Raw genomic sequence first — 26308 nt, forward strand, 5'->3', positions numbered from 1 at the left:
TTGAGAAGGAATACCAACAAAAGAAACTCCAAGCAAAGAGAATTGTGAAAGAAAAAAAAAAAAAAAAGGAGGAGAGTTGGGAAATATTCACCCAGAAACTAGAGCCGGATAGCAAAGGGAACCAAAATCTGCTATATGGGTTACTGAAAAGTAAAAGATCTGATAGATAAGACATAAAAACAATTGAAACAGATGATGGGGATATTATCAGGAACATGGAAGATATCAGAGGAGATATGAATTACTTTGAAATCTTACTGAATGCGGAAGGTGCACAAGAAAGTGACACCGAAGTCTTTGAACTAGAGGAAGAGCAGGATTCAATCTCTTGGTTAGAAATTGGGAATTCCCTGAAACAGATGAAAAGTGGGAAGCAGCTGGAGTAGGTGAGCTGACAGCGGATATGATTAAAGCTGCAGGAATCCATGAAATACAACAGTTACACCAGGTGCTGGGGGTGATATGGAAAGAGAAAGTGCCGTATGAATGGAGAAAAGGAATTATAATACCATCGTTCAAGAAAGGTAGTAGAAAGAAGTGCACCAACTACCAAGGAATCACACTGCCTTTAGATAATGGAGAAGGCCATAGGAAAAAAGAGATTCCAGAAAAATTATAGAACACCAATTAGAGGAACAACAGCATGGGTTCAGAAGTAATAGGGGAATAATGGATCTCATTTTCTTCCTCCGTCAGTTAATGGAGAAATACTGGGAAAAAAGAAAGGACTTGATAGTAGTATTCGTGGATTTAGAAAAGCATTTGACAATGTACCAAGGGATAAAAATATGGGAATGTTTGAGAAAACAATGTTCCTGATACATTAATTAAGAAAGCCCAGATGCTGTACGATGGTTGTGAGAGCATTGTACAAGTAGGAGGTGGAAGATCAAAATGGTTTAAGACAAAGAGGTGTTCAGCAAGCCAGTTTGCTCTCCCCTTTACTTTTCATTACACTTATGGACACAATCATGAAAGAGACCAAGGAAGGAGAAAATGAAGATCTCAAGGCTTTTGTTTTTGCTGATGACATCACCATTTGGGGAGAGATGGAAATGTAGGTTCAGAGGAGACTAGATTACTGGAACACAAAATTTAAAAAAATATCAGCCCCTTTTGTAAATATTTGCTATCAAAGTAGTATTAGATGTTCAGCGAAAGAGAGTGATGAAGACAGTAAGTTTAAAACTGACATTCAGTAATAAAACAGATTATGGAAGATTATACTTTTGGTGGATCAATTCATTTAACTGGAAAGGTCATTGACCATTATTATAAACTGCTTTGATAATTTACTATAGTAAGAAAACTGTAAAATGCTATTAATTCTGTTACAGATGGGCTGTTTATCACAGATGCAACGAACACAATCTGCAAGGACATAAAGAAGTGGAAATCTTAAGAAGTATGGACACATGACCAGTCTACAAGGGATGGAACTGTGTGTTCAACATTCCAATTAGTGCCCTCCATGCTACTACCATAGCTAACAAGTGAAAGCTCACTAAAAGCCCAAGTTCACTTTCCCCATGTAGATTGAGTGCAGTTGTGCATTGTGACTGCAACAAAACCACCATGGTGATAAAACATAACTGTTAAATGAATTCAAGGCCGTCCAAAATCACAGAACTATTGGCAATGACTGTAGATGGTACTCACTGCCCACCCTACTCTCCCCCTCTGTTTTAACTTATATAGTAGTTTCTGTAACTATGCACACCCACATAATTGTCACACTATGTTCTTTCTCTTTTTATGTGGAGGCACTGACATTTTACTAAGTTGCTTGCTCAAGCTTTAACAGCTCAGTGACCACCCAGCAAAACATCTGCTGCATTACCACCACCCCCCCCCCCCCCCCCTGCTTAGGCACTATTATGTGATTCAGTTGCAGTCAGTGTTAATGGACGTTCATTTCAGATAACCAGTAAGAAATCTGGCCTAGAATGTCAATTTGAACTCTAAGTATAAGAAGTTCGGAAATTTTTATAAGATTGTATAAAAACAAATATAAAATTTTAGCATGAAATTTACACTTAATTTGGCAAAAAATGTGCTTACTTTTTCTTTAGGCTGCACTGTGAAACAGAGATTTTTGAGGACTGGTGGATTCATTTTGTCATATGACAAGGAGACATCCTTGAATTCTATTTTTCCTTCAGATGGCCAGTTAAATGTTTCTATAACTGAAAAGTTTAGCAAGTCAATAGATTTGTGATTAACATATGTACAAGAAATTAGTAAGTGATCTAAATCATACACAATAAGTATATTCACAAATTCAGGTTTTTACCAAATTGTTTCACCTTACAAGACATGCATTTGTAATCACTGAACAGTGATTAAAATCTACTGAAATAATGTATGTGAGAAGTTACTAGTAAACACTGATTAGGGTAATTTTATGGCAATTATGTGGCAGTTTATGACAGTAAACAAACTGCAGATTAAAAAATTTCTTTTCTTTAGTAGTGTGCCAAAACAGAGCACTAAACTGACATACAAATCAGACGTTAAGATTGTAAACTTTCAATCCACCTGTCAAACTGTAATACAAGATGTGGCTCAGGACCTAGTCCTTTGTTTCTTTGTCTTCTTTAGATATATTAATATATGAACTCCCATATGTAGCTGACACACCACGATCTTATTCTGTGATGCAGATAACATTTTGCTACTACTGGTATAAGAGAATTACACTTCAGTGATCTGTGCCTCAAAGCAACAGTCACCAAATGTCTGTTATTGATATTTAAAGCAGGCAGTTCTCCTCACACCATAGCAAGTTTATGTACCAGTTCTGAGTGTGTACATTGATGAAAATTACTGTGGATGAAGCAAATTAATTTTCTTTGTGGAGAAATCTGTAGTTCCATAATATAACCAAATATTAAAAATAGCGTACTATGGAACAATTTGCTCCTTTCTTAACTGTGAAATTTAGTTAAGAGGCTATGCAGTTGATGTTCATTTAAACAGAATGTTAGTACTGAGAATAGTATGACATAGGTAATACAAAATCACAACAGGTCTTGCTTGTGCAGGGCAAATATTAACAATATATTCTTTATATTTGTTCTGATCAATTGATTTGATCTAAAAGCTTCCAACATTGTAAGTGGAATTTATATTTCTGACACACAAATGTATATTCATTCAATGAACTTAAAGACTGATAGGAACCAGTAACTATAACATTATAGATGTAAGAAATATAAGATACAATTTTCTGTCACTTTTTAATGCAGTTGTATTAATATTACTATATTTAGCTTTTGTGAAAACCATTGCTTTGATAGCTCCATTCAGAAATCATCTAAATACACGATGGGCCATCAGTGACCTAGCAATCCAAGGAAAGAGTATTCACAGCACAGGCTGAACACTAAAGTGACTTCAGTTTTATAAAATACATACAATTTCTTCAAAGTGGAACTCAGACTAACTTTACTAAATGCTGTTCATTACTGTTGACCATTCATTATTATGTTATGAAAGATCTTTTTGATTCCCCACCAAGTGATCAGTCATCAGACTATGTATTAGTCTCTTGTGGCAACATCATCTCAGACTATAATGTATACAGAGCACCAAGTAGTAATATTCCAAATTTTATGACCAAATTAGAAGTTCTGCTGAATAGTGTCTGCTCATTAAATATGAGAATAATACTTTGTGGTGATTTTAACATTGATTTATCAAATAACAGTAATGCTAAACTTTATTTGTTAAACATGACCAAATCCTTTAATATGATCCCCACAATACACTCTCCAACAAGATCAACAGAGCATACTGATTCAATAATTGAGCAAATCTTCATAACTAATACTGGTTACAAATTCACTGGCGAAGTACTGAGCATGGGATACAGTGACCATGATGCTCAGCTACTGAGCGTTGACATGGAAAATAGTAAAATCAGCCCCAAAAAAGTATTTCAAAGAAGAAACTTTTCAGATGGCAATATTAGGATTTTTAACTTCCTATTAGCTAAGGAAAATTGGGACAGTGTTTACATGCAAACAACTGTTGATAATATGTTCTTAAGCTTCGATAACACCTTCCTTTTGAAACAAAAACTTCAAGCAATCAAAATAGAAAGTCATGGGTAACAAAAGGAATCAAAATTTCTAGTGAGAGAAACAGATTTCTCCAATATTGCTCCAAAAAATACATAGTCACTGAAGAATTTTCTGACTATTGTAAAGCCTACAAAAAACTTATCTTAGAGTGATTAGACAGGTAAAACTTTTAAGGAATGACAATTTCATAAGAAACTCTTCAAACAAAATGAAAGCTGTGTGGAAAGTTATTAAAAAAGAAACTTTTAGTTCAACACCTAAAAAGGAAAACATTTCTCTAACACTTAATGACTCTAAGGTCACAGATCCATACACAGTTGTAAACAAGTTCAATGAATATTTCACCTCACTAGCAGAAGATCTCATTCAGGCAAACTGCAAGGTATCGTTCTTCAATTCCACCAATACGTCAAACAGCACTAATGCTACAATGTTTGTTTATGAAACAAACCCTGATGAAATTAGGAACATAATAAAATTGTTACCCAATAAAATCTCTAGTGGCTATGATGAAGTACCTGACTTCATATCAAAGGTGTGTGCTCCCCATATAGTAAAGCCATTATCAACCATCTACAATCAATCATTAAAAACTGGAATTTTTCCAGATGCTCTCAAAATAGCTAAAGTCTCACCATTACTAAAGAAAGGTTCTCCTGATTTAGTATCCAATTATAGACCATTGTCCATATTAAGCATCTTTTCAAAAATCCTGGAAAAACTTTATGACAGGCTTAAAAATTTCATAAAAAACCACGCACCAATCAGCATTCAACAACATGGTTTTAGTAAATCTTTATCCACCCAGACAGCAATTTTTGAACTGTTGGACCACATACTGAAGTCAATTGACCAACTTAATATAGCTGCAGGTATCTTCTTAGATCTCTCTAAAGCCTTTGATGTACTAGATCATAAAATACTGCTTGCTAAATTGGAAAGAAGAGGAATAAGAGGTGTGGCTCAGAACTGGCTATGCTCTTACCTACAAAACCGCAGACAGAAGGTATCACTTCAATACGATATTAATGTACAGAATAAAATAACAGAGTTCTCCTCTCGGAGGAAAGAACAATAAGATATGGTGTTCCCAGGGTTCTGTTCTAGGGCCATTACTTTTCCTCATTTACATAGATGATCTTGTTGAACGTATGAGCCCACAAAAAACTATCCTGTTTGCTGATGATACAAGCATAGTGTTGACTGGATCTAGCCCTGTGAATCCCTTCAGACAATATCTGATAACTCTATGAAAAAACTGAGTGGTTTAACAAAAATGGCCTAATTGTTAATAGTGGGAAAACTGTATGTATGAACTTCCATCTAATTCCCACATCCCATCAAAAAACTATCCAAGTAAAGTTAAATAATGATAAAATTGAAAATGTAAATGCAACAAATTTTTTGGGTCTATGGGTCCAACAAAATTTAAAATGGGACACACATATAAACAACTTATCAAAGAAACTCTCATCATTGTGCTATGGACTAAGAATACTAAAATCTACTACAAGTAAATCCACACTAATGCAAGCATACCATGCGCAGTTCCACTCATTGCTCCGCTATGGAATCCTCTTTTGGGGAAATTCAACTCACAGCACAAATATATTTAAACTACAAAAAAGAGCACTGAGGATAATTGTGGCCTCAAAAAGTTGGAATCCTGTAAATGTCAATTTATAAAACTTAATGTTCTAAGCATCCCATCCCTATTCATTCAAGAAACAATCCTATTCACCAGGGAATACCTCTCAAGAACAGGCAAATTAATCCAAAACAATGATATACACGCTCATTATACCAGAGGGCAATCTAATATCCATCAAATTTTTTCAAGGACATCATCATACCAAAAATATATAACTCATCTGGGTGTCGTATTACACAATAAAATTCCAGAACAAATAAAAACTGCTCCAGATCCAATATTTAAAAATAAACTAAGGGCATTTCTGACAAAGCACTGTTTCTATTCAGTACAAAAATTCCTGGAAATGAAAAATTATAAAGTTCCTTTGTAAAATACTGTGATTAGAGTAAAACATTCTGTAGGCAAAATAATAACCTAATTTCTACTATACACAACTATGTTTCAGTTTCATTTCCCAAAATTTTTTAACTCTTTTTGATTGTACAACTACACATTCTATTAGTATTAAAACTTAATTGTCCGTGAAGTCTCAATGTTAATTTCATGTTTAATGTAGTTTTTAAATGACATTGTCCTTCTGTTGTGTTTCCAGTTGACATTTTCACTATCCTGTAATCTCAGTGATTATTTGTGTAAATTTAAAGTAGCACTACATTGCCTACATGTTTCTTAGTTCCCCACGTAAATTGATTGTATTCTCTGTATGTGAAGTTACTATATTCATCAATGAACAATTTTGTGTACATTTTTTAAATGGCAGTCCATTGCCTATTTTTTTTTCTCCAAACTACATATTCGTTAAGAAAAATGACTTGTCCTATATCATGTGTACTTTGTACAATATGTGATCCACAGGATGGATAAATAAATAAATACAATACAAATACAATACAAATACAATGCAATACAATACAAATACAATGCAATACAATACAAATACAATGCAATACAATACAAATACAATGCAATACAATACAAATACAATACAATACAATACAGACTCATTTGCACAATTATGCCCTCAGTTATTTGTTGCATGTATTCCAGTCTCAGTTTTCCCTCTTAATACCATATCTCTAACAGATTCTTTTGAGATTTTCTGACATTCCATGATTCACTGAACTAACTGCTATGTTCCCAAGGTACATTTTCAATTTTTTTTCTGAAAACTGAGGCCTATGTTTGATGCTAGTAGACTTCATTTGGCCAGAAATGTTCTCTTTGCCTATATTAATCTGGTTTTATATTCTGATTCACCCATCTTGTCTCATTTTGCTTCTAAGATAGAATTTCTCCTCTGTGTACTTCATGATAATTAATTTATATTTTAATTTTGTCACTAAACTTATTTCTGCTCTCATTACTTTCTTATTTCTTTGAATTACTCTCCCTCCATATTCTGTACTCCGGCTATTCATTCCAGTCATCAAGTCCTGGTAATGTTTCAGTTTCACTGAGGACAGCAATATCCTCTGCAAATCATATTGATATCCTTTCAGCTGAATTTTTATCCCACTCTAATCTTTTTATTCCTATCGTGCCTTTTTCAATGTGTAGATTGAACTATTGGGGTGAAACACTGTTCTTTGTCTCCCATTCTTATTGTTCCTCTTCCTTAATATACTTTCGCATATTACCCATCTTTCTCTATACCTTACTCCTATCATCCTCAAAATGTAACATCTTGCACCATTTCACACTGTCAAACACTTTCTATGAAAAAATCATTTTAGCATTTATATTTCTGTAATTTTGCTTCCATTATCAAGCACGTCAGCAGTGCCACTTTCATGCCCTTACCTTTCCTACAGACAAAGTGGTCATCCAAACAGATCCTCAGTTTTCTTTTCAATTTTTTTTTTCTGTATTATTCTTGTTAGTAACTTGGCTGCATGAGCTGTTAAGTTGATCATTTGATAGTTCTCACACTTACCTGTTCTTTGAGAGTGTGTGAATGATATTTTTGAAGTTGTATGATGGTAAGTCTCCAGTCTCACAAAGATGAGATGCTGAGTTGCAGACAGGCTCAACAAAAAGATTATTTTGCATTGAGCTTTCAGCCAAAGCTTTCCTCAAAAAAAGGGGTTGGTTGGTTGGTTGGTTGTTTGAGGGTTAAGGGACTAAACAGCAAGGTCATCAGTCCCTTGTTTCAAATGTGGTCCATTCCGCTAATGTGATATCTCAGGAAAGTCACAACAATAAAAGGGAAAAGGCTAAAAACGTAAAAGGGCAGTCATGTTAATGGTAAAAACAAAATGAGGGAAGTCAGCAAGAGATCGAACCCAACGCTACGCTGAAGCAGCATAGGCAAGACCACCTGTGACTTAAAAGGAGCAACCGCAAGAACATAGAAGTACGTATGGGAAAAGGAGACTAACCAATCCTAACAAAAAAAGTGGATAAAAACAGACTAAAATGGGAAGAAAAGAGGAGCTCGGTCAGGGAGGTGAGTCGGGAATCTCCCAAAACGGCTTACAGTGGGAGACACCCAAACACTCACCGCCCTGCCCCAACACCAGAGAGGGATTAAAAACCTTAAAACTGAGAATAAAAACCACTTTCCTGGAGGAAACCGAGAACCAGAGGGACCATCCGGGAATCGTCAGCCAACATCAAAGGGAAAGGGTGGGGGAGGCTGTACTTAGCACGCAGAGCCAAAAGAAAGGGGCAGTCAACCAAAATGTGGGCTACTGACTGGAAGACTCCACAACCACAAAGTAGGGGTGGCTCATCACGCAAAAGAAAACCATGGGTCAGCCTGGTATGGCCAATGCGGAGATGACACAGTGTGGTCTAGTCCTTTCGGGAGAGGCGAAAGGAAGAACACCACGGACCTGGTGTCACCTTAATCGCACGAAGTTTATTAGACGGGGGAGTAGCCTCCCAAGAATTGGCCCATGACTGTGCAAAGTGGGATTGGATGTGAAGCCGTAAATCCACTACAGGAAGGGTTACAGAAAATGGGGGGTAAGTGACTGCTCCCCCAGCCAAACGATCAGCGAGCTCATTACCCGGGATACCCACATGGCCAGGGACCCAAAGGAAGTCGATGGAAGAAGCAGCACGGTGAGTATCAGCGAGATGGTCATGGATGGCAGAGACCAAGCGATGGCACGAAAAACACCGGTCAATAGCAAGAAGGCCACTCATCGAGTACGTACATAACAAAATGCAGTTGTGTTGGGACTGTTTAATAAAGGTAAGGGCCTGGGAAATTGCCATCAATTCCGCAGTAAACACCCCACATTTAGGTGGCAGCAGATGATTTTTCCATTCCAACAGAGGATGTGAAGGCATACCCCACATGATCAGCAGATTTAGAGCCATCAGTGTAAAAATTCAGTGTAAAAAACAACAGCATCCCGAAACTCCCATAAAATTTGGCGGAAAAAGGAACGGAACACCACCGGGGGGATGGAATCTTTCGGACCGCGGCGGAGATCCATCCGAATTCGAGGCCGAGGAACTAACCAAGGAGGGGTGGAGGGGAGGGAGGGAGGAAGACAGGACAAAGAAGGAAGCCGAAAATCACGGTTAAGAGACGCAAGGCGCAGCCCAACCGGTAAACCCGCCCGAGGGCGGGAGTCAGGCGGGCGACGTCCATGGTCTGGGAATAGGATAGAATAGGAAGGATGAGCAGGAGAAGAACGGATAGTAAGGGCATAAGACACCAGAAGCTGGGACCGCCGAACAGAAAGGGGGGGGATCCCAGCTTCAACCAGGAGACTATCAACAGGGCTAGTAGGGAAGGCACCGGTGGCCAAACGGATACCACGATGGTGGACTGGATCCAGCACGTGCAGCGTGGAAGGAGCAGCTGAACCATGAACTTGACAACCATAGTCCAAACGTGACAGAACTAGAGCACGATAAAGACGGAGGAGGAGGGAACGGTCCGCACCCCAAGAGGAGTGGGCAAGGAAGCGAAGGACTTTGTTTTCGGAAACAACCTACCTTCAGGAGTCTGATATGGGGCAGCCAAGTGAGCTTGTTGTCGAAAAGAAGACCTAGGAAACGAAACTGTGGAACCACAGGCAATCTTTGTGCAGCGAGATAGAGCTCTGGATCAGGGTGGACCGTGGTACGGCGACAGAAGTGGACCACCCGCGATTTTAAAGGAGAGAATTGAAACCCGTGTGAGAGGGTCCATGCAGAGGCACGCCGTATAGCCACCTGGAGCTGCCGTTCTGCAGATGGCATCGAGTAGGAACTAACCCAAATGCAGAAATCATCCACATACAGGGCAGGGGCGACCAAGGGACCGACAGAGGCCACAAGTCCATCGATAGCAATGAGGAAAAGAAGGACACTCAAGACAGAACCCTGTGGGATGCCCATCTCCTGGGTCCGTGGAGAACTAAAAGCAGTACCAACTCGAACTCTGAATGACCGATGGATCAGGAACTGGCGGATAAAAATCGGGAGTGGGCCCCGAAGACCCCACTGATGAAGGGTTAGTAAGATGTGATGGCGCCAGGCCGTGTCATAGGCCTTGTCGATTGGAGATCGTCCCTCTCGAAAGCCACACTGGTAAGGGGACAATAGATCCCGAGATTCGAGGACCTAAGTGAGCCGACGGGCTACCAGCCGTTCAAGTAACTTACAACCAACATTGGTCAAACTAATTGGCCGATAGCTGTCAACAGATAGGGGGTTCTGACCAGGCTTAAGGACAGGAACCACAATGCTATCCCTCCACTGAGAAGGGAAGTCACCCTGGAGCCAGATACGGTTAAACACCCGAAGAAGATGGTGCCGTTGTGAAGCACTGAGATGTTGAAGCAGCTGGTTATGAATGGAATCTGGGCCAGGGGCTGTATCATGAGAAGAAGATAGAGCAGAAAGAAATTCCCATTCAGTGAAAGGTTCGTTGTAAGATTCTGACTCACAAGTGGTGAAACATAAGGTGACAGCTTCAGCCTGCTGTTTTTGATGAAGGAAAGCAGCTGGATAGGAGGCCGACGCTGATGCCACTGCAAAATGGGTCGCAAGATGTTCTGCGAGAACTAATGGGTCCGTACAAATGCCATCTGGGAGGTGAAGGCCTGGGAGGGTGGACCGCCGATGGCAACCTTGGAGAGAGCGAAGGGTAGCCCATACCCGTGACAGAGGGACAGTGGAACCAAGGGAAGAAACGAATCGTTCCCAACATATCCGCTTGCTCTGTTTGATTAAATAACGGGCTTTAGCACGAAGGCGCTTAAAGGTAGAAAGGCTGGCTACAGATGGCCTCTTAAAGTGTTGCAAAGCTCGACGGCGATCACGGATGGCAATGGCAATGGCCGTACTCCACCACGGGACTTGCCGGCGACGAAATGGTCCAGATGAGCGTGGGGCAGCAAGGCTAGCAGCGCAAACAATCGCGTCAGACACGTCACGTAGGACGTCATCAATACAACCCGACAAAGAGGGAGAAAACTCGACCTGTGCAGTGTATAGAGGCCAATCGGCACGGTGGAAAGACCAACGAGGTAACCTGTCCATCGGGGAGTGGGAAGGGAACGTGATAATCAACGGGAAATGGTCACTATCACAAAGGTCGTCGTGTGGCGACCAGTGTAATGAAGGGAGGAGAGAGGGAGAAGAAAGAGAAAGATCAATGGCAGAAAAGGTACCATGACCGGCACTGAAATGAGTAGGGGAGTCATCATTAAGAAGGCACAAGTCGTGGTCTGCAATGAACTACTCTATAAGAAGACCTCGTCTAGATGGAAAGGCACTGCCCCACAAGGGATGATGAGCATTAAAATCCCCAAGGAGGAGGAAGGGAGGAGGAAGTTGCTGAAGAAGGGCAGTTAAGGCAGCAGGTGTGAGAGTCCTGTCAGGAGGGAGATAAAGATTGCATACTGTGACTGCAGAGTCTAAGTGGACCCTAACAGCAACCGCTTCCAATGTAGTTTGGAGAGAAATCTACGTGCTAGCAATGTCTGTACGGACCAACGTACAAACGCCACCAGAAGCCCGCAAGGGTCCGACCCGATTTCGACAGGAAACACGGAACCCACGGAGGGTCGGTGAGTGAGCATCAGTAAAATGAGATTCCTGGAGAACCACACAAGCTGCAGAGTAGGACGAAAGAAGGGATTTCAGTTCCGGAAGGTGACAATAGTATCCATTACAATTCCCTTGGAGAACCACAGAACGATGATTTAAATGGGGGCTGGGGGGCTGAACACACTAAAGCCAGTCATACCACCGGGTCCCCACCCGTCACCGACAAGGAGGGGGGCGACATCCATGAACAACAGGTCAGAATCCAGTTGTGAAGTCGAGGAAGGGACCTCCGGTGACACCAGAGGCTCTTTGTCCCGGGTCTTATGTTTCTTCTTTTCAGGCTGAGATCGAGGAGGGCTGTGTGGCATAAAGGAGCCAGCTGCAGCAAGATCAGGAACAGAAAGAGACCGGGCGACCTGGGGGCCGACAGACTGCGGCTCTCGCGGTCGTCGCACAGCAGCAGACCTTTGGCCTGGAAGGCGCCGGGATGGGGCATCCTGGGACAGGCGCCCTTGACCGGCAGACGCTGAAGGAGTGGGACACTTCTCCGGCTGGGGAGGGGAAGCAGCACCCAGAGGAGAAGGTGTGGGAGCCACAGGGGAGGGGGGGGGAGGAGAGGGGTCCGGGATGGGGGTAAGGAAGGGGTGAAGATGTAACCAGGGCGTAACTAGATGTCATGGACACAGGGTGATGACGTGTATATTTCTTACGGGCCTCTGTGTAGGTTAAACGTGAGGGACTTGTACGCCTGTATCTTTTTTTCCATCTTTTATACTGGGCAATCTGGTGAACGTTGAGAATGACTACCATGACGATTTACACATGCAGGAGGGGGAACACAGGGACTCCCCTCATGGAGTGGACGTCCACAGTCACCACAGAGAGGGGCCTGGGAAAAGCGGGAAGACATGTGGCCAAAACGCAAGCACTTCAAACCTCATAGGAGGTGGGATGTACGGCTTCACATCACACCGATAAACCATAATCTTAACTTTCTCAAAGAGGGTACCCCCATCAAAGGCCAGGATAAAGGCACCAGTATCAATGCGATTGTCTTTAGGACCCTTCTGAATACGCTGAACAAAGTGAACACCCCGCCATCCGAGATTGTCCCGAAGTTCGTCAGTTTGAAGGATGAGGTCCCTGTGAAAAATCACACCTTGTACCACATTTAGAGACTGGTGGGGGGTAATGGGCACAGGAATTGTACCAAGATGGTTACAGGCACGAAGAGCCACAGATTGGGCAGCTGAAGCAGTTTTTATCAGCAACGAACCCGACCGCATCTTGCTCAGGGAGTCCACTTCGCCAAACTTGTCTTCAGTGTGTTCCACAAAGAATAAAGGTTTGGTATTGGTGAAAGTATCTCCATCAGTCCTTGTGCAAACTAGTTAACGGGGGAAAGGTTTTTCCCCTAGCCGACGGGCCTGACCCTCTTACCAGGGGGTAGCCATGGAAGGGAAGGCCGAAGGAGCAAGAGATGCAGCACTTGAGGAATCAGTTCCACACAGAGAGATGGCCGCAGAAGAACGGCCAGAGTTCTGGACCTGTATGCGTTTCATTTGCATAGCGTCCGCCCTGATACCACCCACTCCAATCAGGGGCTCTCCTCACGGGCGCCACCCAGCCACAGCAAGGGCCGTCTGGCACGGCGGCCATTGCCGGAAGTTCGGATGCTCCAGGACGACTAGCAACCACTCCAAGGCATGCATGAGGTGGTCACAGCTCAGGTATCGGAAGTGTGTTCCCTGTGTGTTCAGGGGGCTCAACCAAAAGGGTACATAGCGACCCCACCACATGGGCTGGTTGCCGTGCTGGCTATGCACCCTAGCATCAGACAACGACGTGAAAGATAAGGTGGAATGTACTAGGCGGGCGCACGTTGGAGACACTAGGTAAGGTGCTCTTCCCCAAATGGCTCACACTACGGGGGAGAAATTTTGTAATGGAGGTCAAACCCCAGAGGGGGACCAAGGAATGCCAAAAGGAGGAGATGATTATGCAACTAAGCCGAATTTTAAAACCAACAGAACCAGGAGGATAGCGGGGCCAACATAAGCAAGGACACCAAGAGAGGGAGAGGAGAGGGCGAGGGGAAAGGAGCATGGAGGGGAAAGGAGGGGAAGGGGAAGGAAATGCAGCCCAGGTGAGAAAGAAGGCTGCAATAGCTCAGGGCCCCGTTCTCGCCACGTACGTATCCACAAAAGAGTTGTGGACCCCCTGGGGGGTCAAAAAAGGGGGGGAGGGGGACAAAGGGGAGAGGGGGGAACAAATTCACAAAATCAAATAAACATACCTTACTCATGACTGCTAGCTCCAGTCAACCTGAAGCAGCTAGAAATAGTGGTCATGTGTGCATGTGTGTTTTTCCCTTTCTGGAAAAGGCTTTGGCTGAAAGCTCAGTGGTCAACATCTTTCCACTGTGCCTGTTTGCAACTCAATATGTCACCTTTATAGTATTAGCAGTCTATCTTTTCATGATAATATTTCAACCTGGACTTTCCATTGTTTGGTTTTAACTAACTTTAACATTCCCCAAAGATTTTAGAAATTCTGAAGGTAAGTTATCTATCACGTCTGCCTTATATGGTTGGAATTCTTGCAAAAACTGAAGAGACAGGTACTAGATCCAAATCATTCACATCTACTCCAATTTTTTCTGTCATGACATGCAGTTTGCTGTGCGTGCTGTTATGCTATTCCATCTCACAAAACCAGAAAACCCTGTGGTGTAAAACAGAACACAGGTCAGCTTTGGAGATGCCTCTCCAGAAGTTGTTTCCGCGTCGCCTGTTTGGCCAGCCTGTTAAGTTCATTGCCGGAGATTCCAACATGTACTGGGGTCCACACAAACACCATGGAACGGCAGGACTGTTCCAGGGCATAGACGGACTCCTGAATGGATGATACCAGAGGGTGGCGAGGGTAGCACTGTTCGATAGCTTGTAGGCGGCTCATTGAGTCAGTAAACAGAAGAAATGACTTGCCAGGGCATGAGCGGATGTACTCAAGGGCACGAGATATGGCCGCCAGCTCTGCAGTGAAAACACTGCAGCCAACTGGCAAAAAGTGCTGCTCAATATGTCCATGAACATATATGAAGCCTACGTGACTATCCGCCATTGACCCGTCGGTGTAAACCACTTCAGAGTCCCGGAACACATCAAGAATCTAGAGGAAGTGACAGCAGTGAGCAGTGGGGTTAACGGAGTCCTTAGAGCCATGCCAAAGGTCCAGACGAAGCTGCGGCCAAGGTGTACACCATGGAGGCATTCGTGAACAGACCACAAGTAGAGGTGGTAAAGGGAAGGACTCCAGTTCAGAGAGAAGGGACTGCAGGCGAACTGCAATTGTTAGCCACATCTGGGCCACCGATGCAGGAGATGGACTGCTGTGGGCAGGAAAAGGAGACAATAATTCGGATGCTCTGGGGAACTACGAATGTGTGCTGCATAACTGGTGAGCAGTTGTGCATGTCTGCTCTGCAGTGGAGGGACACCAGCCTCTAGCAGTACACTGGTCACCAATCTCGTCCTAAAAGCTCCTGTCACTAATCTAACCCCAGAGTGGTGCACAGGATCGAGCAAATGCAATGCTGACGGTGCTGCCGAATCATAAACCACACTCCCATAGTCCATTCGGGATTGGACAAGGGCTCTTTAGAGCTGCAGCAGCGTACAGTTATCTGCACCCCAATTGGTGCTGCTCAGGCAACAGAGAGCATTGAGATGCTGCCAGCACTTCTGCTTGAGCTGACGAAGATGAGGGACAGTCCTAGGAATCGGGATATGTCTCCACTGCAGTGAGTATATCATCATTAAGTTTATGTGCGGGTTCCTTATGAATGGTACAATGACAAGCGAAGTGCACGACACGACTTTGCAGCTGAAAACTGGAATCCTTGGGCTATAGCCCATGACTGTGCCTTGTGGATGGCTACCTGGAGGTGCCGCTCAGCAACAACAGTACTGGACAGTACTGGAGCAGCAGTACGAAATGTGGAAGTCATCTGCATACAGAGAAGGTGAGAGAGGGCCCGACAGCTGCTGCTAGACAGTTAACGGCCACTAAAAATAGAGACACACTCAATACAATGCCCTGCGGGCCTCCATTCTCCTGGATATGGCTGGAAGATGGGAGTCACGAACTTGGACATGGAAAGTACGGAGCGACAGGAAGTTTGGATAAAAATTGGGGTGGTCCCCGGAGACACCACTCATACAATGTGGCAAGGATATGTCGTCACCAAGTCGTGTCATATGCTTTGTGTAAGTCAAAAAAGACGGCAATCAGGTGTTGCCATCTGGAAAAGGCTGTTCGGATGGCAGACTATATGGACACAAGATTATCAATGGAAGAGCGACTCTGGCCAAAGCCGCACAGACATGGAGCCAGCAAACCACCTGTCTCCAGGACCCAATCAACCACCAACATACCATACTTTCCAGCAGCTTACAAAGAACGTTGGTGAGGCTGATGGGCCGATAGCTATCCACATCAAGCAGGTTTCCACCGGGATTGAGCACCAGAATGATGGTGCTCTCCTGTCATTGAGATGGAAAGACACCATCGCACCAGGGCCGGTAGAAGATGGCGAGAAGATGTCGCTTGTATTCTGATGAGAGATGTTTAATCATCTGGCTGTGGATGCGGGTCCAGGAGTTGTGTCAGGGCAATGTGCAAGGGCACTGAGGAGCTCCCACTCTGTGAATGGGGCGTTATAGGATTCACTGCAGCGTGTAGTGAATGAGAGGACGTTCCCTTCCAGCCACCGTTTGAGTGTGCGAAAGACTGGGGGGGGGGGGGGCGGGGGGGGGAGGAGGGGGGGGGGGTAGTTCTCCAATGCAGAGGCTCGAGCAAAGTGCTCAGCAATCTCATTTGCGTCAGTATGTAACTCACCATTTATGGTAACACTGGGGACAACTATTGGGGCCTGGTACCCGGAAAGATGTTTGATATTTGCCCAGACTTGGGAAGGTGATGTGTGACACCCAATGGTAGTGAACACGGGCACGTAGCTGTTTAAAAGCTATGAGGTGCTCCACGGAAGTGTGCCACTTATTCCACTGTAGAGTTCGCTGACGCTCCTTAATTGCTTCAGTGACTTCTGGCTACCACCAAGGGACTGCCTTACACCTCAGGCACCCTAAAGAGCAAGGGATCGCATTTTCTGCCACAGAAACTATTGTGCTAGTCACCTGCTCAACCATCACGTCAATGTTACCGTGTGGGGGAGATTCAGTGGTGACAGCAGAGGTGAAAGTTCCCCAGTCCACCTTGTTCAAAGCCCATCTGGGCTGGCGCCTGTGTGCCTGATGCTGGGCAGTGACAGGAAGATTGGGAAGTGGTCACTACCACACAGGTCATCATGTGCTCTCTAGTGGATAAATGGGAGAAGTCCTGGGATGCAAATTGATAAATCAATGGCTGAGTAACTACCATGAGCCACACTGAAATGTGTGGCTGCCCCAGTATTTAAGAGGCAGAGGTTGAATTGTGACAGTGAAGTTTCAACTTCTCTGCCTCTGCCAGTAAGCATGGTACCACCCCACAACGGGTTACGGGTGTTAAAATCTCTCTAAGGCAGGAAAGGTTTAGGGAGTTGATCAATTAGTGCAGCTAATACATACAGGGGTACTGCACCATCTGGAGGAAGATATACATTGCCGACAGTTATTTCCTGTGTCGTCATTCTGACAGCCACAGCTTCAGAAGAGGTTTAAAGGGGCACATGTTCACTATGCTACAGTTCCTGCAATATCCCTTATAGCCACAGAACAGGGGTCCACATTGCTGGGAACCAGGTTGCCTGGAGGGCAATGCAGATAGCAGGTGTAAAGCTTAATAGTTGCCATTGCTCTGCCAGGCAGTGAAAAAGCCGCTGCAATTCCACTGGAGGATGACATTGTGAGACTGGGAAGGCATGGAACATTCAATGAGGCAGTTTACACCTCAGGGTCACCTGCTGTAACCGATTTATTGCGTGAGCAGTCTATATCCATGGTCCCTGAGGGTCTGGCAAGAGCTAGGTCCTCAGTGGACGCCAAAATCTCCACCCCATCCTCAGCCACAGAGCTTTTAGGTAGTGGTGGTGGTGGTGGTGGTGGTGGTGGTGGTGGTGTGGGTGTCACTGCAATTTCCTAGGTCTTAGGGGTGTTCTTTTTGGATCTGTCTTGCTGCTCCTTGGGTTTCCCTTGCTGGGAGGACTTCACTAGCTCAGTCTCCGGGACTGAGGATGAGCGTGAAGCCCTGCGTCCAGCTGCTTTTGGGCTCTTCAGTCACTGGCATGTGTCGTCTTTCCCACTAGAAGAAACCTGGGAAGGGAGTGATCCAAGGGGACCCCTTCCTAGCAAGAGAAGCCGAAGAAGGCTTATTATTCTCTAGCTTAGAAGTGGGGACGGATGTCCCCGAAGGGGGGGGGGGGGGGGTGTGTGTGGGGGGGGGGGGTGTTGCTCCCAAAGTAGGTAGTATAGGAGAAACAGGGAGGAAAACTCCCCACCATCAAGGGGGCAGGTTTAGTCTTCCAACTGAGAGGTGGGTTGGCAGAGCTGATGGTGCCAAAACTTTTGTAGCGGCGGCGTAAGACAATGTCTTACACACAGGATGCAGGTGTTCAAATTTTCTCTTAGCCTCAGTGTAGGTCAGTCGATCCAGGGTCTTTTACTCCATGATTTTCCTTTCTTTCTGGAGAATCCTGCAGTCAGGCGAGCAAGGCAAATTGTGCTTTCCGCAGTTGACACAGATGGGAGGTGGATCACATGGAGTATTGGGATGTGATGGGCACCCGCAATTTCAGCATGTGACGCTGGAAGTTCAGTGGGAAGACATATGGCTGAAGTTCCAGCACTTAAAGCATCGCATCGTGGGAGTGATATAGGGCTTTACATCACACCGGTAGACCATCACCTTGACCTTCTCAGGCAACGTGTCACCCTAGATGGCCCAGATGAAGGCACCGGTGGCAACCTGATTATCCTTCGGACCCTGGTGGACACGCCAGACAAAATTTACACCTCGCCACTCTAAACTGGAGGGCAGATCATCGTTGGACTGCAAAAGAAGGTATCTGTGAAATATGATACCCTGAACCATATTTAAGCTCTTATGGGGCGTGATGGTTACAGAAACATCCCCAGCTTGTCACAAGCTAGTAACTCCTGTGACTGGGCAGAGGATGGTGTTTTGATGGCAGAGGATGGTGTTTTGATCAAGATTGACCCAGATCTCATTTTGGACAAGCCCTCCACCTTCCCAAACTTGTCCTCTAAATGCTCAACAAAAAACTGAGGCCTCATTGTCATGAAAGATTCCCATCAACTCCCGAACATACAAGGTACCACGGCAAATGTTGTCCGCTGCCATCCTTAGCCTGATGTTCCTCCCATGGTGGATTTAGGGTCATGCTTCTGTGGGTTGAATTGAGCTCATGATGGCTTAGAGACTGCTGGTGTTTCACCTTCAGCAAGAGATGGACTTCATTGCGTGTCATCCACCCTGATGCCACCCACTCTGACCAGGGGCCCTCCCCACGGGCACCACGTAGCCGCAGGAAAGCCACCTGGCAGGATGGCCATTGCTGGGAGTCCCGATGCCCCAGGGGATGGGTATCTACCCCTTGGCATACATGGGGAGTTATCGGCACAGGCATCAGCAGAGTGATCCCTGTGTCGTCAGGGGGCTACAACCAACAGGGTACATGGCGGCCCGACCACAATGGAGTGGCTACTGTGCTGGATGTCAGGTGCAAAGTAGTCCATGGTCATAGTCGACGCAGAAATAGACACTGCATAGCACATGGTGGAAAACGCACCCAGGAACGTGTCCTCACCCAAGAGATGGAGAATGGGCAGGACTGCAATGTGACTACGAGAAACTGGGCTGAAGATCTCAACAGACAATAGACATGATGCACCATGTAAGGCCCCTTCCCCAATTGGCTCGCTCTTCAGGAAAATTTTGAAGAGTGGAGGTCAAACCCTACAGGGGACCATCACATAAAGGCTGAAACATGTGAAACTCCTTTTAGTCACCTTGTACGACAGGCAGGAATACCTTGGGCCTATTACCCCTGGACCTGCAAGGGGGGGGGGGGGGGGGGGGGGGTTTACTGGTAGCCTGTTTGGCCAGGCGGTCAGCAAGTTCATTGCCCGGTATCCCAACATGTTGTAACATCCACAACATAATTTTTTGGCTACAGTGCGATGACAGGAAATTATGCCTCCAACAGTTATAAACATTATCTATTCGACGTATGAAAAAACAGTGAAAACTTACAAATATTAATTATTTATATAATATTCTATGATATAATTGGACATATCGATGTGTATCATACAAAGACAATGATAATTGTAAATTCCTTTTATGATCTGCATTTGTCTTCCTTTGTTTTTACCTTTTGTTGGTTGGCTTTTGTAAGTTGCGGACGCATATCAAACTGAGATCTGTTAAGAAATTGTAATTATTTGTTAATTATTTCTTGAAAATAGAGTTCATTATTATTATATAAATAAGTGAATAATTATTTGTAACTTTAATTCCTCTCTCAGTAAGCATTATCTGTGTTAAGTATTTCTTTCCGCTGCAACGAGCGCAGCCAATGATTATAGCGATTTGTATCTCGTTTTTTGTCTGTGTTTTCCTTAGAAACAAATCAAATGTTTGCTTGATGAGGTCTAAATAGTGCACAATGTGAAAGTATAGTTTATAGAATTTAATAATCATTTCAAATACATACTTATTTGGTCTAACAATAGAAAGTCTCTATCAATTGTCTGCCGCCATCTTAACAATTCTCAGCGGCAAATTAAAATTACGCAACTCTGCAGACATAAATGCCGAACGTAATACAAATGTGTAAAAATAGATGTGCACCAGTGGTTCCAAACTCATTTTAATGAAAATGATTCGAATCAGATTGGTTCTTTAAAAAAGAGTGCTCATAGCACGATCGTTATAACAAACTTTTCTAGCTGATGTATGGAGCTGAAATTAATTACGCACGAGTTGCGAAGAATATTGTTTCAGGTAACATACGTCAGTGTTGTGCGCGGCTGATATTTGGTGGTTTTAATGATCATTTTGCTGAAGATAACTGTTACGATCATAATCCATAGTTGTATAGAATCCGTTGTATGAACTGTGATTTAGTGACACTTACACAACTTACAGACAACACTTTAGCACAACGTTAACTTGGAGTTCTTTAGCAACTTGATCCAATCTTTAGCTGAGAGAAAAATTATTTAGTAATTACTCAATGTAATAAAATAAGATGATCATTTCCATTTACAAATTAGTTAAATACCAAACCACTGAATAACACAGCGAACGCCACAATGTCCTGGGGTCCAAATGAAGGTCACTGAGTGTCCACTGGTGTAGAGGGCAAAAAGACTCCTGGATTAACAGTACCAAAGGAAGGGTAGGGAAGTACTTCTCGAAGCTTGTAGGCTGCTTAAGGAGTCGCTACAAATGACGGACTCACCAGAGCAGGAGCAGATATGATCAAGAGTGCGATAGATGGCAACCAACTCTGCAGTGAAAACGCTGAAGCCATCCAGCAAGGAGCATTGTTTAGTATGGCCAACATGAGCATAAGCATAGCCAACAAGACCGTCGTCCAGCGATCCATCAGTGTAGGTTATTTCTGAGCCATCAAACTTGCCAAGAAGAGAGAGAAAATGCCAACGGAGGGCCCCAGGTGGAACTGAGCATTTGGGGCCTTGCACTAGGTCCACCTGAAGCTGTGGCCAAGGTATGGACCATGGAGGTGTTTAGTAGTGGGCCTGCAGGAAAGGTGGTAAGAGAGGAAGCGTCTAGCTCTTGAAGTGACCCGACACGGATGGTCAAGGGATTCCCAGTTCTGACCCGTAGTTGTGGGAGATGGACTGCTGTGTTGGGGAAAAGAAGATGGTCATTTTGATGGCAAGGTGAACTATGTATGTGAATGGTATAATTTGTGAGCAATAGTTGCCACCAGAGCTGCAATGGAGGAATGCCAGCTTCCACAAAAATGCTGTTCATGGGGCTGGATCAGAAGGCTCCCGTCACAAGGCAAACTCCACACTGGCGGATAGGGTCTAGTAGACCCAGTGCAGAGGGGGCTGCTGAACCATACACCACACTCCACAATCAACACAGAACTATAACAGGGTTTGGTATAGCTACAGCAGTGTACGACAATCAGCACCCCAATTGGTGTTGCTCAGGCATCGAATAAGATTCAAGTGCCGCCAGCACTTGACAAACTGACAAAGATGGGGAAGCCAACTTGAGCAGGCATTGAAGACCAGTCCCAGAATGCAGTTATTCTCCACTACATCTAATAGTTGGTCTAAAGTTTTGGATTGGGGTGGATGGTATGACGACAGAAGTGCATCACACAAGTTTTGGCAGCCAAAAACAGAGCCATGAGTGAGGGCCGACAACTGCGTCTTCCGTATAGCTCCCTGCAGTCACGTTCAGCCACAACACTAGAAGAGGATCAGAATGAAATACAAAAATCGTCAGCATATAGGAGGGGAGAGACTGGTGATCTTACTGCTAATGTGAGACCATTGACAGCAATTTAAAAGAGTGGGACACTCAGGACAGAGCCCTGTGGGACCGCATTCTCTTGTGTATGGGGGTGCACTATGGGAAGCACCGACACGAACTCTGAGACTGGAGTGTGACAAAGTCCGTATAAAAATCAGGAGTGGGCCCGGAGACTCCATTCATGCAGAGTAGCGAGTATGTGGTGTCGCTAAGTGGTATCGTAGGCCTTCGTGAGATCGATAAAGACGGCAGTAAGGTGTTGTCGCTGGCAATAAGCTGATCAAATGGCAGACTCCAGATACACCATGTTGTCGATGGCGGGGCGTCCTTTGTGAGAACTGCCCTGGGACAGAGCCAGAAGGTTTGGAGACTCAAGAAGCCAACACAACTGCTGGCTCACCATACATTCAAGCAGCTTGCACAGAACATTGCTAGAGCTGATCGGACAATAGCTGTCGACATCTAATGATGTCTTCCTGAGCTTTAGTACTGGAATTATGACACTTTCCCACCATTGCAATGGGAATTCGCCATCGTTTCATATGCGGTTGAAGACAGTAAAGAAGCGGTGTTGGGAATCTGCTGACAGATGTTTCAGCATTAGCGAATGGATGCAATCTGGGCCAGGGGATGTGTCAGGACAGTTGGCAAGGGCACTGAGAAATTTCCACTCACTGAATGGGGCATTATAAAGCTCAGGCTGGCATGGAGCAAAGAAGGCATTGTCGCTCCACCCTCTGTTCTCTGACACACAGAAGTGAGCATAATGCTCAGCAGGATGCTCTGGAATTACATCTGGGTCGGAAGATACAGCTCCACTTTTGGAAATTACAGGTACACCTGGTGGGTGCCGATAGCCGTTAAGTCAGCGGAGCTTTATCCAAACCTGGGAGGGGGAGGTTCATGTTCGAATGGTGGAGACAGTGTTCCCAACACCCCTGGTTTCTTCGTTTGATGAGGAGGTGAACCTGCCCTCTGAGCTGTTTGAAGGCGATAAGGTTCTCCAGGGAGGGGTGGCACTTATTACGGAGGGCCTGCCTATGGTCTCTAATGGCCACAGCAATTTCCGGTGACCATCAAGGCACTGACATCCACCGGGGGCAACCGGAGGAATGAGGGATTGCTGATTCAGCTGTGGTAACAATGCTCTTAGTGACGACATGGATCACTTCATTGATGGTGGCACGCAACGGATACTCAGCATTGGTAGCAGATATGTGAGTGTTCCAGTCAGCCTTGGGAAACACCCACCTGGGCAAATGTTGAGATGAGGGACACTGTGGTAGGGACAGGAAGAGTGGAAAGTGGTCACTACCACACAATTCATCATGTGCTCTCCAGTGGATAGATGGGAGAAGGCCAAGACTGCAAATCGAGAGATCAATTGCCGAATACGTGCCATGTGCCATACTGAAATGTGTGGGGACACCTGTATTTAGGAGGCAAATGAGGAGGTGAGTTAGTAGGTCAACATCTTTGCCACAGCCATTAACCTTGGTTCCACCCCACAAAGGTTTATGGACATTAAAATCACCCAGAAGCAGAAAAGGTGGGGGGAGTTGCAAAATGAGTGCAGCCGAAACATGGAGTGGTGTGTCACCATCTGGAGGAAGATAGATGTTACAGATGGTGATTTCATGTGTTTTCACCCTGACAGCCACAGCTTCCAAAGGTGTTTGAAGCAGCACAGGTGTGCTACAGAGGTAAGGACAGAAATACATACTCCACCTGACAGTGTCACAGGCAGGACGGTTTTTGTAGTACCTCCGGCAGCCATGAAGGGTGGGGGTCCGCACTGTGGGAAACCAGGTCTCTTGAAGGACAATGCAAAAGGCAGGTCTACTGCTTAAGAGTTGCCGTAACTCAGCCAGGTGGGAGAAAAAAGCATCACAGTTCCACTGGAGAAAGACTTACTTTCATCTGGGCTGGCGTGGAGTGACCAAGGAGGCAAATTAGGCTTCAGTATCATCTGTTGCCACTGGCTGAGTGTTGGCATCCAGTACCATTAAATCTGCATTGTCATGGAGATCTAGATCTTTAGGGGATGCCAGAATCTCCACCTTATCCTTGGACACAGAGCCGTGGGGGAGTGCTGATGTAGGGGCCACTGGGGGCTCCCATTTCTTCGTGGACTTCTTCCTTGATGTTTTGCCCTTTCGCCACTCCTTAGGGGCTTGCTGGGAGGGCTCCTCTGAAGTAGCTTCAGGGACAGAGGAAGACCCTGAAGCCCTCCAACCAGCACCCAGTGCCTCTTTCAACCACTGGCTGGTGTCCGCTCAACCACTCACAGGAAGGGGTGGGGGAGGGGGTGGGGTGGGGGGGGATGGCCGACGAAGGTAGAGCCCAAAGGGACTACTTCTGCACAAGAGGAGCCGGAGCAGGAGGAGGCCATTGCTTCTCTGGCTGGGGAGGGGTGGGGGGAGGGAACTGATGTCCCCAGCATTTGGGGGGGGGAATGCTGCCAAAGTATAAAGCTCTGGGAGCAACAGGAGATTTACCCCAGTCAACTGGATGGGGGAGGAGGATGGGTGGCCCTGAGGGCCCACTGGAGCAATCTTAGAGGATGGGCGTAAAGGCATCATCGAGGGCAACACCATCATGGCAGCAACATATGAACCTTGTGGAAAGATAGCCTGTTCAGGGTCTTTTAGTCCAGAATTTTGCACTCTTTTTGGAGTACTGGGCAGTCCAGTGAGCAGGGGGAGTGATGCTGTCCACAGTTCACAGAGGCACCTATGGAGAATTCGGACGCAGCAAACGTCCGCAGTCTCTACATGTGGTGCTGGAATGGCGCTGGGAGGACATGTGCCCAGATTTCCAGCACTTAAAGCACTGCATAGGGGGGAGGGACATAGGGTTTGGTGTCACATTGGTAAACCATCACCTTAACATTTTCAGGTAATGAATCACCCTCAAAGGCCAAGATGAAGGCACCAGTGGCAGCCCTATTGTCTTTGGGTCCCCTGTAAACGCGTCAGAAGAAATGAACACCCCACCGTACTAAATTGGCAGTTAGTTCATCATCCGACTGTAACAGGAGGTCACAATCAAAAATAATTCCCCTGACCATATTGAGGCTTTTGCAGGGAGTGACTGAATCAGGAGTGTCAGCCAGCTTGTCACAGGCGAGAAATGCCCAGAACTGGGTTGGGGATGCTATCTGAATCAAAACCGACCATTGCGCATTTTGGACAGTGCCGTCACTTAACCACACTTATCCTCCAGATGCTCAAAAAAAAAGACAGACTTCGTTTCCAGAAAGGAGTACCCATCAGTTCTGCTGCAAACTAAATAACATTGTGAATAAGGATCCCGTTACTCTTAAGCCCTACGTTCCTCCCAAGGTGTTGCTAGGGAGGGAAACTATTTAGGGTCCTATCTGTCAACATTGTATTGTATCTTTCCCTTCTTAGAGACTGCTGGTGCCATTCAGTCACCAGCAAGAAATGACAGGCTGCTTCATTGCAGGTCACCCGCCCTGATGCCACCCACTCCAGTCGGGGTCTCCCCACGGGTGCCACCCAGCCACAGCAAAGACCACCTGGCATGATGGTTGTTGCCAGGAGTCCAGATGCCTCATGAAGACAGGCATCTACTCCTGGGCATGTGTTTGGAGTTTACAGCTCAGGCATGAGCAGTGCGATCCCTGTGTTGCCAGGGGGCTACCACCAAATGGATACAGGATGGCCCCACCACAATGGACTGGCTACCATGATGGATATTGGGTGCAGAGAAACCAAATATTGTCATGGGGGCGAAAGAGGACAGGAGACAACGGAAGAAGATGAAATACCCCCGAAAGTGTCCTCACCCAAATAGTTTAATTGCTGGTGGAAATGCAAAGCCATGATGACAAGAGACTCAGGAGATTGAATCTAAGGAGAACTTCTGTGGAATTTGGAAAGTGGCAGGTCAAACCATAGAACGGGACATTAACTCTTAGGGCCAAAAAGTGAGAGACTCATTGCAGTCGCATCTTACAACAGGCAGGAATACCTTGGGCCTATTCTAACTCCCAGACCCGCAGGGAGGGGGG

General features: G+C 45.2%; 1 protein-coding gene across 1 annotated transcript in view; it reads right to left on the reverse strand.

Moving 5' to 3' along the window:
• LOC124595159 (ATP-binding cassette subfamily C member 4-like) overlaps positions 1-26308 on the reverse strand; it is a 119287-nt gene that overhangs the window by 20073 nt on the left and 72906 nt on the right. Inside the window, exon 20 of the mRNA XM_047133769.1 lies at positions 2062-2180. Coding sequence (XP_046989725.1) covers positions 2062-2180 — 119 coding nt within the window. The remainder of the gene's footprint in view (positions 1-2061; positions 2181-26308) is intronic.

This window comes from Schistocerca americana, chromosome 2 (assembly GCF_021461395.2).
Source record: "Schistocerca americana isolate TAMUIC-IGC-003095 chromosome 2, iqSchAmer2.1, whole genome shotgun sequence".
In the NCBI taxonomy this organism is placed as follows: Eukaryota; Metazoa; Arthropoda; class Insecta; order Orthoptera; family Acrididae; genus Schistocerca; species Schistocerca americana.